At 35.4% G+C, this 13,132-nt stretch overlaps 2 protein-coding genes across 4 annotated transcripts in view; both read right to left on the bottom strand.

Annotated features, from left to right (window-relative positions):
- LOC130441491 (phospholipid transfer protein C2CD2L) overlaps nucleotides 1-13,132 on the bottom strand; it is a 38,200-nt gene that overhangs the window by 22,974 nt on the left and 2,094 nt on the right. For all 3 annotated transcript variants that reach the window (XM_056775199.1, XM_056775201.1, XM_056775200.1), the window contains exon 2: nucleotides 762-1,357. In XM_056775199.1, coding sequence (XP_056631177.1) covers nucleotides 762-1,274 — 513 coding nt within the window. In that variant the 5' untranslated portion in view covers nucleotides 1,275-1,357. The remainder of the gene's footprint in view (nucleotides 1-761; nucleotides 1,358-13,132) is intronic.
- LOC130441731 (coiled-coil domain-containing protein 96-like) lies at nucleotides 3,013-11,710 on the bottom strand. The gene is made up of 6 exons (XM_056775513.1): nucleotides 11,326-11,710; nucleotides 11,147-11,262; nucleotides 8,479-8,693; nucleotides 7,276-7,545; nucleotides 3,369-3,915; nucleotides 3,013-3,313 (listed from the first exon to the last, which is right to left on the bottom strand). Exons 1-6 carry the CDS (start codon nucleotides 11,708-11,710, stop codon nucleotides 3,074-3,076), a joined length of 1,773 nt encoding a protein of 590 aa, XP_056631491.1. The 3' UTR covers nucleotides 3,013-3,073.

The following is a 13,132-nucleotide window of genomic DNA, read 5'->3' as shown; positions in this document are numbered from 1 at the left end:
ACCTATCTTTAACTGTTGGTCTAATAAGAATCCTCTTTTAACGAGAAAAGAAAGTTAATTTTCGGACATGAATTTTCGGAAATTTTATCGTAGGTCCCTTTTTCATTGATGGCAACTACTGATCCAGTAAAAACACGAGTTCCTGCGAATATAATACGATTTCAGCAGGATGGACTGCAGCAACTTAACCAAACGTCCGGCAGTACTTGAACCAAATTCATCGAAATCGGTAGAGAGGGAAGCGCGGATCGATAGAATGACCAGCACGATTTCCTGATCTGGTCCCATTAGATTTATTTGTGTGGAACTATTGTATACAAAACTAAAATCCTCGATTTAGATAAATTAAAAAGACGAATCAATCTTGCTATCAAGTTTATTATAACTGTGATGTTGACATCAATGTTTTTTTTTATATAATATAATAAAATAATGAATTTTTGGCACTTTTTTTATAGTTTCATGATGGTTATTTTCTAATGACATCAAATCTTTCGTTTTGGTCTTTCAGATTTTAAAGCAGAAGTTCCCAAACTTTTTCTCGTCGTAAACCACTTTCGAAATACTTCATCACCAGTTTTAGTAAATACAATAACCCCAAAAAAGGGGGAATGCGCCAGGACTACTATTTTAGAGCGTCTATCTCGCTTCTCATTCACTTAAATTTTATTACTAACGGTAAAAATATCTCAAAAACTAAATTTGGTTAATTTTAGTTATCATAAATCGTTATTATTAAGTAAAAAATTATATGTATTTACCTCAGCTCCAGATTTTTTGGTGTACTCGTTCAAAGCGGCTATCCAAACACCCAGCAACTCATTAACAATGACAAAGTCATTATACAACCACTGAAACACATCGTTAACCCACAAAACACACACGTTATCAGGTCCGGTGCACTGAGGAGCCGGTATAAACCGAGGTTTACGACTTTCCGGCGCTGGACTCTGTCTCGTTAATCTCTTCCTGACAGGAGGTGTGGGCGCGACGTAACCTTTCGAAACACTCGATATCGATGTTTTCTTAATCCCTTTATTATCACCGTCGATGCTATCTGTTGTTTTCGCTTGGGTATCTAATAACTTAGCTTTCGCTTCCGACTGAGTCTTGTTTCGGTTTTGGAATTTTTCGTACAGTAATTTTCCTAACCACAAAATAAATAGGGCGGCTAAAATCCAGCCGAATACGAACATCGCTAACGTATCCATTGTCGTATCTCCGGAACCATCAAACGTACAAATCAAATCCTCAACCACTTCTGCTAGATCCATCTCAAGGCAGCCATATTTCTTATAACTTTGCGATGTTGGTAGATTTTATCGCCGACGTCACCCCCATACGAAATGTCGGTCTCCTGTAAAAAGTTTAAAGTTACTATCTGTCGGATCGCATTGGTATATAGCAAGGTGCTTATTCACAAAACTAAAAATAAATTCTCCCAGATCTCCACATAATTATAAATACTCAATGCTCCAGTTTGAACACGGCTATCGACGGAGACGTAAGTTCGGAAGCTGATGTTTACTAAATTTCTAAAATGAATTTTCAAACATTCTCAACTCCTAAATATGCCAATTGAATCAATTAATTTCGATTTTTCACATCATTAAAAAATTTATTAATATGATTCTGAAACAAAATTACTGTTCAAAGAAATTCAAACTTAAATATCAGGTAATGGGTATGCTATTACATGAAACTTTGCACATGCTATATAAAAATTATCTGTCTGCTTCGTTATTGACGCCTGCCGAAGCAACTACCCTAGAAGTCAACAATCTGCGGCTCTATTGGTTCAAATCGACGTCATTCGAAAAAATTTAACCTACGAAAATTACACATTGGTCCTTAGAAATTGTTTGATGCAAAAATAAATCGTCATTAGTCTTTGTTGACTCTATTTTCCAAAAAAAAACAGAAACCATGTACAGTACTCATCCCATTATCCATTCATTAAATTACAAAATAATAAATTTAAAAAACTTTCTCCATCATATTATTAAGCAAAAGTCAAAACCGTGTTTCACAAACCAAAAATAATAGTTTTATTTTTTTGCTTTATACGAGGGCAAGATAATATTTTGTCGATAAGTGTGGGTTGAAATTTACAAATACCGGCTGATTTCTTCGGTGTTTATGATTGTAGTTTAGTCCCAGTTAATCTTTTGAGACACAAATTTATAGTTTTTGGACCATGACATATTTTTATGAAGTTGGTATATACGATACGATACGACACAGATATAGTTACAAAAATTGTAGTGAACGCTTCTTCCACAGCTCAAGTAGCGTCTACCTATGGAATCCCACTCATACAAATTAAAAATAATGCATCAACTTCCGGATGACAACCCTGACTGAGGGCTGAAATTATGTGGAAGGATGCGCTGCAACTCGTGTGACGATTTTTAAGGATTTTAAGGATGTGTTTATTTGGATATTTCAGGTAAACGAAAAGGTAGTCCGAGTACATAACACAACTCAGGACGGATTAAGAGTTTTATCTGGAATTTAGTACCTAATCCACTTAGTAAAGTTGGAAAGTACAAAAATACACAATAGAGAAATGATAAAATTTGCGATAGCCGTGGCAATGTTTGCCATTAAATCAATCGGGCGGTAGTTACTGTGTTTATTTTTTTAACCATTAAAAACATCATAAATAAAAATATTAGTATCAACGAATAAGTATTCTAAATAAAATTCGAACGAGGTGTCACTTGCTATCAGTATTCACTTTCAAAAGAAATTTTGAAAATCACAGTATGTGTTCCAGCATCAAGTCGTTTCAAGTTGGAATTTCTGGAACCGTTGGCGATATTCATACTGAACACACTATTTACTTATACAACCACTACAACAACACTCGCAATTACACTGTGTGACGCGCGTTTCGATAACCAAGTTATCGTCTTCAGAGACTGAAGGTAAACTGAGTTTACAGTTTAGTTGTGAACAGTGTATACAGTATCAAGTCGGTACTATTGAAGATGATGATTGAAAAAATAATGGTTTTTAATACGATTTATTAAAAAAAACTTACAAAATATAATTTACTTTTATATTTTTGTCACTTTTCCGAAGACACGCGCGCTTCGTCAAACTTTATCCTAACACCTTTGAGTTGAAAATCTTGTTTTATATAATCAAAGGCGTCGGTAGGTATTTTTGTATTATACGTACTGAGTGTTTTTTGGAAATTCGTCACACTCCGTTTTTTTCGACATTTAACACTATCTTTTCCACATACGTGTTTTGTTTCTAAACCGTAGTTATTTCGCTCCAAAATTTTACTCCTTAAATTTTTCACCTGTAAAAATAACTTATTGATATCCGTTGGTTTTAAAACATGTATCTCATATAACCTGTTTGGCTTTAGTGATACAATCGTTCTTTAATGTATTCATTTGTATTTTCAACTGCTTAACTTCTTCTATACAATTCTCCATGTCCCGCAATAAATTATTGTGAATCAACAGACCCGATTCTTCTTTAATTTTCACAATTGATCGACGTAACGAGTCTCTTTCCATCTTCAAATTCGCTACCTTCATTCTACATAAATTATAAGTTCTATTCAGCTCTTGATCTTCTTCTCCCAGTTCATTAATATCGTCATTCAACGCAGATATTTTCTCTCTAAAATGCGCCAACATCTGTATAGTATTTTGAATCGTAAATCTGACGTTCGTTAATTCCCCTAATCTTTCTTCTAGTTTATCGAAAAGCATGAAATAATCTGCTTTCAACTTCTCGTAACCGGTTAGAGTATGATTGTCATCGATTTTATCGATATCCGCTATGGCTTCTTCTTTTTCTTCTACCATATTCTTCAACTGCAACCAAGTCAATCGCATCTCGCTGATATTTTTCGCCGCAAACTTCTGTCGGTTAAGAAGATGTTCCACGTACCTGTCCAAGAGAAAAATAAATAATCCGTGAAATTTTCACTTCTTTCTTTACCCATTTACAAACCAAAACATCTTTCATATTGTAAACAAGGAGTGGCAATGAAATAATTAAAATAGTTATAAACATCAAAGGTCATCTGTAGCTTCCATCCTTTTCCTGATTTCAACATCTCAAATCCATAAGTTTTAACTTTGATGATGAATGATATAGATTGTTATTGAAGGGTGTTAACTCTCGCCAACGCTATTTGAGATTTACTTCAGGCAGGCACGCAACATGTGGAAGCCTTAATACATACGAAGATGATCCCAGAATTACCTGACTTAACCTAGACCTAACAGTATCACTGTATTAGAAAGTACACAATCTATACAGCGTATCTTTCAAGTTTGATGAAGTTTCCATCGAATGTTTGGCAATGTTTCACGGAAATAAACCCATGGACCGAACGTGGATCCATCGCTTCATATACGAAACACAATCAAAACAATGGGCTGAAAAGGGAGAACCGGCTTCAAAGAAGGACCGTTCCAGACAAGGTATTGACGTTGAATATTTAGAATGCGTGTCTTAACTTTTTAATGATGATGAGTGATCTCGATTGCTATTGAAGAGTGTTACATCTCGCCAACGCTATTTGAGGTTTACTTCAAGCAGGCACGCAAGATGTGGAAGCCTCAATGCATAACATCATACGAAGATGATCCCAGGATAACCTGGCTCAACCTAGACCTAGAGGTATCACTGTATTAGAAAGTACACCATCTATGCAGCATATATCTCAAGTTTGATGAAGTTTCTATCGAATGTTTGGCAATGTTTCACGGAAATAAACCCATGGACCGAACGTGGATCCATCGCTTCATATACGAAACACAATCAAAACAATGGGCTGAAAAGGGAGAACCGGCTTCAAAGAAGAACCGTTCGAGACAAGTTTATGGCGTTGAATATTTAGAATCCGTGTCTTAACTTTTTAATGATGATGAGTGATCTAGATTGTTATTGAAGAGTGTTACATCTCGCCAACGCTATTTGAGGTTTACTTCATGCAGGCACGCAAGATGTGGAAGCCTCAATGCATAACATCATACGAAGATGATCCCAGGATAACCTGGCTCAACCTAGACCTAACAGTATCACTGTATTAGAAAGTACACAATCTATACAGCGTATCTTTCAAGTTTGATGAAGTTTCCATCGAATGTTTGGCAATGTTTCACGGAAATAAACCCATGGACCGAACGTGGATCCATCGCTTCATATACGAAACACAATCAAAACAATGGGCTGAAAAGGGAGAACCGGCTTCAAAGAAGGACCGTTCGAGACAAGTTTATGGCGTTGAATATTTAGAATCCGTGTCTTAACTTTTTAATGATGATGAGTGATCTAGATTGTTATTGAAGAGTGTTACATCTCGCCAACGCTATTTGAGGTTTACTTCATGCAGGCACGCAAGATGTGGAAGCCTCAATGCATAACATCATACGAAGATGATCCCAGGATAACCTGGCTCAACCTAGACCTAGAGGTATCACTGTATTAGAAAGTACACCATCTATGCAGCATATATCTCAAGTTTGATGAAGTTTCTATCGAATGTTTGGCAATGTTTCACGGAAATAAACCCATGGACCGAACGTGGATCCATCGCTTCATATACGAAACACAATCAAAACAATGGGCTGAAAAGGGAGAACCGGCTTCAAAGAAGGACCGTTCGAGACAAGTTTATGGCGTTGAATATTTAGAATCCGTGTCTTAACTTTTTAATGATGATGAGTGATCTCGATTGCTATTGAAGAGTGTTACATCTCGCCAACGCTATTTGAGGTTTACTTCAAGCAGGCACGCAAGATGTGGAAGCCTCAATGCATAACATCATACGAAGATGATCCCAGGATAACCTGGCTCAACCTAGACCTAGAGGTATCACTGTATTAGAAAGTACACCATCTATGCAGCGTATATCTCAAGTTTGATGAAGTTTCCATCGAGTGGTTGGCAATGTTTCACGGAAATCAAGTAAAAACGGCCGCATTTAGCTAAGAAGAAAGTGTTATGTCATCAAGACAACGCACCAGGTTACACATCATTGTGAAAAAATATATTTTTTTCCAAAATTTTCGTGTTTTCGTTGTTGGGCCAGGTACATCTGGAACTATCCTCTTAGTGTCCCAAAGAAAAAGTAAAAAAACGGAATGTATGTGCACCGGAGCTAGAGTACAAGACACCTACCTGGAGGACGGGCCGCAAATAAAACACTGCAAGGAATAAAAGTACACCCAGCAAACAAAGAGAGAAATATACAGGACAGAGAAGCCATGTCTGTGATGAATGGAAATTTGTGGTACCAAACAACATCGAAAGTTAAGGAATATATGACACATCATTAAAAGCATGACTACTTTATTATATACGATAAGAAATTACAAAATAAGGGAATTGATGGGAGTAGGACACACATTAATCAATGGTATCAAAACGAGATATCTAATCTGGTCTTGTAAAAAGGCAACAAAATACATAAACTAAAAAAGGAAGCTCACGAAAAAGCTGGAAAGAGGGTATAGTCAAGGAAATGCAGGACAGAGAAATAATAGAAAACTATGACAGGATACGTTGTAAATGAGAGGAAGAGTCGAATATTTCCTTTGCCTTGGCTGTAATCGAAAGAGAACTGTCCATTTTAGGTTGGAAATGCTTGAGACGGGAAATGGATCGGAGGATCGTTAAGTAGATTCCAAATTGATTAAATAAAAAAAAACTCGGATTTCCAAGTGAACCACGATCAAACTGAGTCGAGATTTCCCAATCCGAACTTCCAATTTTGGAGAAACTCGACCTTATCAAACTTTCTATGTAATAAAAATTAAGTCAAACATAGATGGTTGCAAGCTGTGTGATAAAGTTATCAATCTGGTATCTTTTTTACCTGATCGGATTGTGGGAATTCCTGTTTTTGTTTCAAATGTTATAAATATTATTGACTATATACTCAACGAGTTTTGTTTTTCTAAGATGATATGTAGTAATTTGTGATCGCAATACTTTAATTTAGATTGACAAGCTTTGCAATCGGGATATAGAGCTTAAGAAGTCATATTCTATTAGGTTTTTTTAAATAAATGGTTATTTCATTCAAAAGCGTTGGTAACCAGCATGGGTTGGTTTGGTAAAAAGATCCTGCACCGGGCCTCTCGTTTTCTTTCACCTTCTCTAAACCGCTTTACCCTCCAAACTTTAAGTTTACACTAAAAATGTCAATGACAGTGCTACCAATACCGATAATATAAAAAATAATTTTGGTTATTTATAAAATTCTAGTATATTGTAACCAGTAAAAGGTAAACCTACTTTTCAGGTATTTCGTTTCCAGTTTTCGTATGAATCAAACCAATCCCGATTTCCCTCTCCCTATCCTGAAAGTCCTTAAATATCTGGTCTAATTTAATTTTAGTTGCTTCCTTTTTATTGCGTATCATGGTAAATTGACGGGACATTTTGTCTCTTTCTTTTCTATCGTATATACAAACTTCTTCGAATTTGTTCAACAGTATGTGATATTTATTGACAATTCCAATTCCGGTTTCATCTTCTTTGAATGCGTGGAGCATATTTTTCTGTCTAAAAAGTTGACAGATCAGAAATTGCTGCACCAGCATTGATACGTGGTAAAATTGTAACCAAAGAATTCAAATACTAGAGTAGGACAATAATTACTTAACCTCATCGCCCTACAGAGTCAGTATGAGAATTTATTATCGTGTAATACACTACCGGTCATAAGTTTTCGCTCACTGTTTAATTTGCGTGATAAATAACAAAAATAAAACGGTTACCACTTCGATTGAAGATTTCGAGATAACTGAGACAATAAGCAATTCAAGAGACCGCTGGGTCTCACCCCGCTTGTAATTTTGAGCTTGAGAATCGACGATATATGAATCCATATGTATATACAAGAACACAGTGAATTTCGACGATAATTTAACGAAGGAAATAGTAATTTTCCAAAATGATAAAACACCAGTTTACACCTTTACTTTCGCCAAAGTAAAATTGGTCGATTTGAGCTGCCTCATCGACCGTATTCTTCAGATTTGGCCTCGTGTGACTTCCTTTTGTTTCCAAACTTAAAAGTTACTTCTCAAGGAGAAATTTAAGACTAATGAAGAGGTGATGAGTAAACGTGAAGGGCTTCCAATCAATGGGAACTTGATGAAACCATATTTTCAAAATCGTTGACCGTGCGTACATGTATGCTTGACATCGAGACAACTACCTCTCCGTTTATCGTCACGTATCTAAAGTTATTGACTCGAATTACACGTTTTTGATTTATCGTGGCCTTCAATTAACCTCACTTTGGTTTGACAACCGTCAAAATTTCTAGGTAAAATATATTAAAAAATAAAGCGTTTCTGGACTAAGTAATTATCAGACCACTCTTGTATCGATAGATAAAAAACTTCGTTCGAATTACGAACATCGTTGAATGAACAAAAGTTAAAAAAGAAGATGGAAAATTAAGAAACAATTCTATAGATCTGAACCTACCTATAGTAAACAGCTAATTTTTTTTGTAAAATTTGATTAAACATTCTGCTAGATTTCAATTCGTTTGAAACTAGTCTAAGTTTTTCGTAATAAAAGGATCTAGATGCTAAAGCAGTTGATATTGAGGTAAGTGTACTTTCTTCTTCTTCTTCCTCCTCCTCTTCTTCTTGTTCCGCTGATGAGGCTTCTAAATTTTCTATTACGGTAGGCGTGTCCTACAACCGCAACAAAAATAAGAATCGGAATATAATTCTTATTTAATTTTTTTATTTCAAGTGATCTAGAATGCGGCCCGAAGTATAGAGAATGTCTAATAAATAACGACGGTTTTCAATGTTCATTTTTTTTGTAAGATAATAAAACAAAAAGAAAGGATTAGCCCAACGTATTCTATGGTTTGAACCCAACGTTCAGCAAGTTTAAATGCAAAAAATTATCGCACTACATTTTCATTATCTTTCGATCCAAAAATTTCGCCATGGATCTGAATAAATAGTAATCTGACGGTGCAAGATCTGGATTAAATGCTGGTTGATTCTAGTTCAATACCACCAAGTTCTTCGATCTTATTCCTTTGTAGCTTAGCATTGTTTTGTTGTAAAAGAACCCGTTTTCGATGAACTAAATCTGGATATTTCTCCGAGAAAACCTGATCTATTTGTTTCTGGTTTCCTCTCAATGACTTGTCCGTAAAACTTGATGGGCTTGAGGTTGAGTTTCCTAGTGAAGGAAGTCGTGTGTGACTGTGAATCGTAAATTGAAATTGCATGAGATAGCTGAGGCCGCAAAGATATCAGAAGGCAATTATGCATGAACATTTGACCATGAGAAAACTTTTTTCAAAGTGGGTGTCGTCTTTACTCACAGTCGATCAAAAAAATCAACGTAATGATGATTGAGAGCAATGTTTACACGTAATAAATCAGATATGTGACAATGGATGAAACATGCATCCATCACTTCACTCTCGAATCAAAACGATCATCATCTGAGCGGACTGCAGCCGATGAACCACGTCCGAAGCGTCCAAAGGTCAGCGGGGAAGGTTATGGCTTGAGTATTTAGGGATACGCATGGAATATTCTTCACCGACTATCTCCGAAATGGGGAGACAATCGATAGAGAATACTACATAGAGTTGTTGGATCGTTTGAATGGAAAAATCAAGAAAAAACGGCCTCATATGTCGAAGAAAAAGCACCAAGACAATGCAGCGATTTACAAGTCGATGGTTACTATGGTTAAATTGAACGAATTACATTTCGAATTGCGTCCTCATCCACCATATAGTCCAGATCTTGCCCCCCAATGACTACTGGCTATTCGTTGATCTCGAAAAAAGACAAATCCTTCTACGATATGTTAGAGAAGCTTTAGAATGATTGTATTAAAAAAATATATGAAAGTATAATTGTACATCCAATATATTCGGTCGTAATCGAGATGTAACTTAAATAATGAAAATATTTTAACTGTCTACTAAGAGAAGTGATACGCCTATGGGTTATGGATGCTTCATCATTTTATTAATCTCTCAGACATCATCTCATCATTTTCGTTTTTTAATTTTAAATTTAAGTGAACGGAGACGGAAATATCTTTAATTTAATTAGTATAAGGATCAAATGTATAAATAAAACTTTCTAAATTTGTTTGTTGTTGCCGCTGGTTCGCGTAATTTTAAAAAAAAATCTCATTTAGAATATTTGTTTTTTTTTTCAAATTACCCAAGGATTAGAATCTGATATATTTTCTCCCTCGGTACCTCTAGGACCATTGAATCTCTCACTGAAATTGTATCCTAACGTATAAGATACGATCGACTTTGTGCTTGATTTCGATTTTCTTCTTTTTCTTTTCTTCTTATCACTTTCACTAACTACACTCATGCGGCGATTATCTTCTGAAACTTTTATCGTTCATTAACATATATTCCACAGCACTATCATTTCTGATAATTACAATGATGAAAATACGAGGTCCACCAGAATACCCGCCGTACTCACCAGATTTGGCACCGCACTAAGATAAAATCTCCGGAAACAGCGACCAAAATCAACCAAATTGTGCGTGCAGATTTTCGAATGAGTATCCGGATGATGAGGAATTACACATGACAGAAATATGTGCGAAGTTGGTACCAAAAAATTAGACTCCCGACCAAAAACTCTTGCATCAACAGTTCTGCTCAGATTTCCTTGAAAGGAAGCGGTAAAGCAAAAAACGGCAGAGTTCCTAAAGGCACTCAGCAAAGAAGACTTCCAGCACTGCTTCGATAAATGGAAAAAACGTACGGAAAGGTGTGTGGCGAGGGGAGGGGAGTATATTGAAGGGGATTATTCGAATGTAGAATAATTTTTATAATAACCAAATCCTGGTGCCACAGATATCGTTCTGGTATCACTTACTACAGAAAAAAGAAAGGAAACAAGGATGGATTTTAAAAAACAATGATCCTCAACGAAATTAGTTAGCATTGTACTTATTAAAAATCTAATTCAGCTTCGCCTTATACTTATACTTCATATGATTATTCTTAATATGGTCTTTATTTACCATTATCGTCGATTTCAATTGAGTAACGCTCGGGAAAATTTATATCAGGTACTTTAGATTTCGCATCAGTTTCTTGGAATAAGTCTTTATCACTACCTTCTGCGAAAATAACCTTTTTATGTATCTCTTGGTATGACATTGTATCGAGAAAAGCGTTCGATATAGCAGTTCCAAAATTAGCTTGTACCGTTTTGTCTTCTTGAAACGTTTCTTTGACTACCGCAGCTTCTAACCACAAAAAAATTTTATTTATCAAATATTTCGGTTAGAAAAATAAATACAACAACTAACCTACAGGTTCATTTGTACTATCAATCAATTCGTGCTTTTCATCTGTAACATCTACTGGTTCCAGTTGAATTTTTACTGATCGTGGTATCTCTTCAGCTTCGGGTAACTGATCTACCGGTTTCTGATCTTCATCTGCAGTATCTTCCCGAGGAATCGGTTCCAATTTGTCTTCTACCGATGGTTGTATCTCTTCAGGTTCGGGTAACTGATCTACCGGTTTCTGTTCATCACCTGCAGTATCTTCACCAGGAATCGGTTTGTCTTCTATCGATGGTTGTATCTCTTCAGCTTCGGGTAACTCATCTATGTTCTTATCTTTATCATCATCTGCAGAATCTTCATTCGATTCGTTTGGGTCGATGGTATCAACGGTATCTTCGGTCATGATTTAGATGAAGAAACACATTAGACAAAAAATAAATGCGAACAAAAATTATGTGTCTTTATAATAGCATATCAAACATTGACGTATGTCAATGTAGTATGAATATGATAAACATTGTCTTTCAAGATACATTAGATCATAATCCACAGAGGATTTTAATTCTTGGTGACACCAAATGATATTGGATTCATTGATTGTTTGAATTCCAAATACTATGGTGATAGGCTTGTTTCCACTAAGAATAAATCGGATGGCTTCGAGTTTCTAATGATTAACCATGATTAGTTAATAAAAAAACAACTTGTCTACAAAAATAATAAAAGATTAATAACAGTTTTGGAAAATAAAATCGACAAAATGATCGCGTTTAATCACGTGACATTAAACACCAATCAGAAAAGCGTGACGTCACACCTCGCGAAACGCTATGTTGTAGCTGTCATTTTCGTATAAAGTAACCAGGTTATTTCGAGTTTTCAACAATTATTGTTAAATTAATAAAGTTCGTTTTTAGTTTAATCTTGAAAGACAAGTATAATTTGCCATGGAATCAGGATTTAACAATGCAAACTGCAGTAATTTAATGAACAACTATTTTTGCTCATCGGAACATTTTATATGTTATGTGTGGTATATTATGGTAGATTCATTATTTTACTATACATTTATAAATAGATACATCAAGTTTTGCTTGATACTTACATCAACATTATCTTCACAGAAATAATTTGTGGAATTAGTTGTCTTATTTCTTTATTGTTCGGAACGTATATGAATAATTTGTCCGGCGTTTTTATCGTTGTAGTTTCACATTGGGGCACTATACAGTATTTATAATACGAGGAATTCATTATTTATTAAAAAACACGATTGACTGTCATAAACAAATACAGCTGTTTCGCGAGGTATGGCGTCATTCAAGACGCCATGACAGTCTTGGCCTGTTTCGCGGTCAATTTCAAATTTATTTCTAAAAACTCAAAATACTAACGTAAGAAACCTATTTTTCTCAAAATAATATATTTTTGGGGTGAAATTGATGCTAAGCTATAGTTTTAAACTAATTTCCAAATTTTGTCAACTGGCCTATTAGATATAATATACGGGGGTGGTTCAAATATACACCGGAATTTTTAAATAATCTGGCGTGGGTGCATTAGACCGCCTAACCTCACTTTTTAGTGTACTTATAGTCATGAGAGAGAAGGATGTACCAATGCCTGTTGCGCAACGCATTATTAATTTTTTGGTAAAAAAAATCATTTTGGGAGACCGGCGCAGTACTGTAAGCGATTTAACTGAAATTTAGGCATCAGCGCAGGTAATATTGAGCAAATAATTCACAAAGGGCTCGGTTACTGCTAAATATCAGCAAGACGGGTGCCAAGAGTGAATTTTGAGCATAAATTCTGACGATGAGTG

This window comes from Diorhabda sublineata, chromosome 3, assembly GCF_026230105.1.
Source record: "Diorhabda sublineata isolate icDioSubl1.1 chromosome 3, icDioSubl1.1, whole genome shotgun sequence".
In the NCBI taxonomy this organism is placed as follows: domain Eukaryota; kingdom Metazoa; phylum Arthropoda; class Insecta; order Coleoptera; family Chrysomelidae; genus Diorhabda; species Diorhabda sublineata.
The sequence above is the reverse complement of the archived record's forward strand: the minus strand, read 5'-3'. Positions and strand labels throughout refer to the sequence as shown.

What these genes read in the sequence shown, in the direction of transcription:
- LOC130441731 (XM_056775513.1), bottom strand. Translation starts at nt 11,710, where the DNA reads ATGACCGAAGATACCGTTGATACCATCGACCCAAACGAATCGAATGAA. An exon ending in AAATTAGCTGTTTACTATAG is followed by an intron (nt 7,546 to 8,478) that starts GTAGGTTCAGAT and finishes TCAACTTTTTAG; the next exon opens with ACAGAAAAATATGCTCCACG. An exon ending in GGAAACGAAATACCTGAAAA is followed by an intron (nt 3,916 to 7,275) that starts GTAGGTTTACCT and finishes TCTCTTGGACAG; the next exon opens with GTACGTGGAACATCTTCTTA.